This window comes from Triticum dicoccoides, chromosome 6B (assembly GCF_002162155.2).
Source record: "Triticum dicoccoides isolate Atlit2015 ecotype Zavitan chromosome 6B, WEW_v2.0, whole genome shotgun sequence".
NCBI classification, from domain to species: Eukaryota; Viridiplantae; Streptophyta; class Magnoliopsida; order Poales; family Poaceae; genus Triticum; species Triticum dicoccoides.
The window spans coordinates 31283731-31287652 of NC_041391.1; the positions used below are offsets into that span (position 1 = coordinate 31283731).

The window sequence follows — 3922 nt, forward strand, 5'->3', positions numbered from 1 at the left end:
ACACTACCTATCGGCGGGTTAACTTTTCTCCATTCCGCGTCCCCATTGAAATTTTAAATTTATTGGGGAAAACAGGCATGTGGTATTTTTGAAGTTCGGCGGATGATTGTTTAGATATTTTCTGCTTTAGAAAAACAAGCTAGGAAAAACAATTTAGATGTTTCATTCTAGCTAAAAGTTTTTTAAAGGAGCTGAAGACTTTTCAATATTTCCGCATGTACTGAGAGATATATTTGATGTATGATGTAGACATGTTCAAATGAAACACTTTGTGAACCGGCATGAGCTGTGATTTTGGTTCGATTTGTGGTATGATTGAACGCACTCATACCACTGCTCGTCTTCTGTTTTGTTAAATCTATGGCTTGTGTCCGACTTCTTCTGTTGTGGTATGAACGAACAAGTTTGCAGACGCACTCGTATGGGTATGAGTGCTTGTCAATCCTTCTGATAACTTGGTCATGTGTGGTCTATGGGGATACGAGCTACGCTGCGACCGGGGGCTGTTGTATCACTAGTCAATTGATGGTGTTACGGCCAAGGGGTCCCTCACCTTGTCGATTACCAGTCCAAGTAGGACGGCCCGAGGCCCGCTAGGCCGGTTCCACTTGGGCCATCTTGTTAGCCCACTGGCCCTCTAGGAGAAAGAATCTGAAGCCTTTTCGTTCAAGAGAAAGAAGTCGAATCTGTGGAGGACTTCTCTCCACCGATGTTGTGAACTATGGCTCTTATAACCCTAGGGCCCCCGATATCTTATATAAACCAGGTTTGGGCTAGTTGACAAAACATCTTAGACATTACAATCCTTCGATATTACATGTACTTTGTACACCCAGGTCGAAATATACACAAAGTAGGAGTAGGGTTTTACCTCCATCACGAGGGCCTGAACCTTGGTAACTCGCTTCTTCTTTCTCCTCTAACCTAATCACCACACCGGGATACCCTACAGAGGGATCTACCGAAATCATCTCCGACACCATAAAAGGACCACATCACCCGCAGAACAACACCACATCACCACTGATACTGTAGTACCATCAGAGGGGCCAACTTTCTGTTAAGGAGTACATATCCCATAAGAAGCAGGATTAACATAACCCAACGAACAAGCTACGTAAGCGATAAGGTAGGAGATAAGGATACTCTCACGCAGCATAGAGGTGGATGGCTGCTCCAGATCCAGGTAGAGGCATGGCGGGGCGTGGCGCGGTCCAATTCCGGGCGTGGCAATCAGGCGCATGCATGCGAGACTGGGCGCGACGAGAAGGTGTGCATGGTCCAGATCCGCACGGTGCATGATGAGTTGGGGCAGGCCGGTGTATTAGGGCACGGACATAAGGTATTTGCGGCCCAGATCTGCGTGGTGCATGCTCCTAGTGGCGTGTTGCTCGCGAGTGTGCACTTTTACGATGCGATGGAGGAGTTTGACGCAGGATGCTAAGCGAGTGGTGCGACGCGTGGATGGCTTGTTAGGGGGGTTGCTTGAGTCCTTGGGCTTGGAGGGTGATGCAAGCGAAAGCTGTACTCTGACGATGGCGCCTTCGAGCCCCTTTTCCTTGTTGGAGGTGTCAAGGTGATAGTCCTTACTTTTCCTCCCGACAAGCTACGATGGAAAACCTAGATCCGGTTTACCGAATTTGGCAATGGCAGCATTGTTAGCTTCGCTTGGTGTTGCTCGCATTCCCTCTTGATGGCATCGTTTCGGAGGTGCCGGTTGAAGGGACTTGTGGGTTGTGGCTTGTGGAGTTGGCCGGTGACGACTAGTGTGTTTTCGGCCGTGTGGCGTGGTTACTGAATTGGGCGGTGGGTACTAGGAGCATCCTTCACATATGCGAGGTGTGTCGGGTGGGCCATGTCAGCCAACCTCGTGGGATCGAAGCGGCATATGTTTGAATTTATCAGACGTATCATTCCTCTCTGGCGCCGTCGTGGTTCACGGACAATCTTGTGACAAGCCCGGACTAATGCAACGGTTCTCTCCTTTATCCCGTTGCTAATGAATCAATAGAGAGAGGCCTCCCTAAAAAAAATCAATAGAGAGACATGGGGCTGCAATGTATTTCTTGAGCATCCTCCAGCCAAAAAAACAAACTCTTGAGCATCTTTTTGTGCTCTGCGACGTGCGGTATGTACACGGTGCTGGAGCGTCCGTCGTCCCACAGCGCGACATAGCCGGAGCCTACGCTCGACATCGACCCGCGCCGCTCCAGCCAGGCGTACGTTCTCGCCACGTCATCGATCCGCGTCCGAACGCATCGGGTCCGTCCGTCCCAAGCATCACCGAACGGCTGGATCCACTCCACGGCATCGATCCGAGGCACCATCCTCTCCGCCAACCACAGCCCACCTCCCTCCTTCCTCCCGCTCCCTACATAACCTCGCCGCCCCCATCCGTCTCTGCACACCACAGCATCCGCAGCCCCCCTCACACCCCACCCCACCACACGCTCGAATCACCACCACCAGCAGCACCCATGGCACCTAAGGCGGCGGAGAAGAAGCCGGTGGCCACGGCCGAGAAGACGACGGCGGGGAAGAAGCCCAAGGCGGAGAAGCGGGCGCCGGCGTCCAAGGAGGCCGGCGGCGAGGCGAAGCAGCGGGGCAGGAAGAAGGGCAGCAAGGCGAAGAAGAGCGTGGAGACGTACAAGATCTACATCTTCAAGGTGTTGAAGCAGGTGCACCCGGACGTGGGCATCTCCTCCAAGGCCATGTCCATCATGAACTCCTTCATCAACGACATCTTCGAGAAGCTCGCCGGGGAGTCGGCCAAGCTGGCCCGCTACAACAAGAAGCCCACCATCACGTCCCGGGAGATCCAGACCTCCGTCCGCCTCGTCCTCCCTGGGGAGCTCGCCAAGCACGCCGTCTCCGAGGGCACCAAGGCCGTCACCAAGTTCACCTCCTCCTAGACAACTTAGGCTTGATCCTCGTCGCTTCATGCGTTCTGTATGTACGTAGTTGGCAGTATGATGTTACAATCTTTGTAAGGATTGTGTTGCTTGCTCGCGGCCTTGAAAGAAATAGTGATGTTGTTGTTGTTTGAATCAATGTTCATTGTGCTTGCGCGTCGCTTCAGTTCAGACTCTTCTTGATGCCATTTGTTTATGTCAGCAAATTTCTGTTTATCTAATTTTAATTTGCTGCCATTTTATCTACTGCTGTAGTTTCTAAGCCTACAGACAGAAACCTCTAATTTTAAGTCTAATTTTGAACCTCTAATGAACCTCTGGACTTGTCATCCATATGGCAAGAAGCCAAGAACAGCTTGCCAACTAGTGTTCAGAAATTCAGAATGCATTAGATTCAGATTAGCTTCTTGAGATAAATTAGAGGCTTTTCGCAAAAAGAAGAAGAGATAAATTAGATGTGGTTCACCCACGTTTTTTTAGAGTCAAGGAACATGCCAGATGCAACCATCATCTTGAGTATTGAGACATGTGAGTTTTTCATCTATTATGTTTTTATACTACACTAGGTAATTTTTCTTTGTAGTACTGCTACACTAGGTAATTTGTGATCACGAAGCGACCAATTTTGTGAAGGCGCAAAGTTTTTCTAATGATTCATCTATGATCATGAAGCGACCAATTGATCTGCATTCTGCAAGTAATTAGGTTTTTGACAGCAATTAGACTTTATTCCTCAGATAATAGATAAATTGTTTACAAGAGAGTGAGAAATAAAGCCAGGGATCATTTGCCGACTTCCGCGAAGTCTATTGCAAGCTGCTTTTTCAGCACTAAAGAAAAACAAAAGTCGGAACGAGAGAAATGATCAGAGGGGACTGAAGCTCCACAAGCAGAAAAGGTGGAGTGGGGAAAAAGAATTGTTTGTCTCAAGGAACAACTTGCAGCTAGCGCTAAAGATGCAGTTGAGATACAAGAGAACCAATACAGTTTTTTTTAATGGAAGAACCAAT

At 49.1% G+C, this 3922-nt stretch overlaps 1 protein-coding gene across 1 annotated transcript; it reads left to right on the plus strand.

Annotated features, from left to right (window-relative positions):
* Positions 1 to 2410: 2410 nt before the first annotated feature.
* On the plus strand, positions 2411 to 3078 carry LOC119323992 (histone H2B.2-like). The gene has a single exon (XM_037597706.1). It carries the CDS (start codon positions 2478 to 2480, stop codon positions 2910 to 2912), a length of 435 nt encoding a protein of 144 aa, XP_037453603.1. The 5' UTR covers positions 2411 to 2477; the 3' UTR covers positions 2913 to 3078.
* The last annotated feature ends 844 nt before the right edge of the window (positions 3079 to 3922 follow it).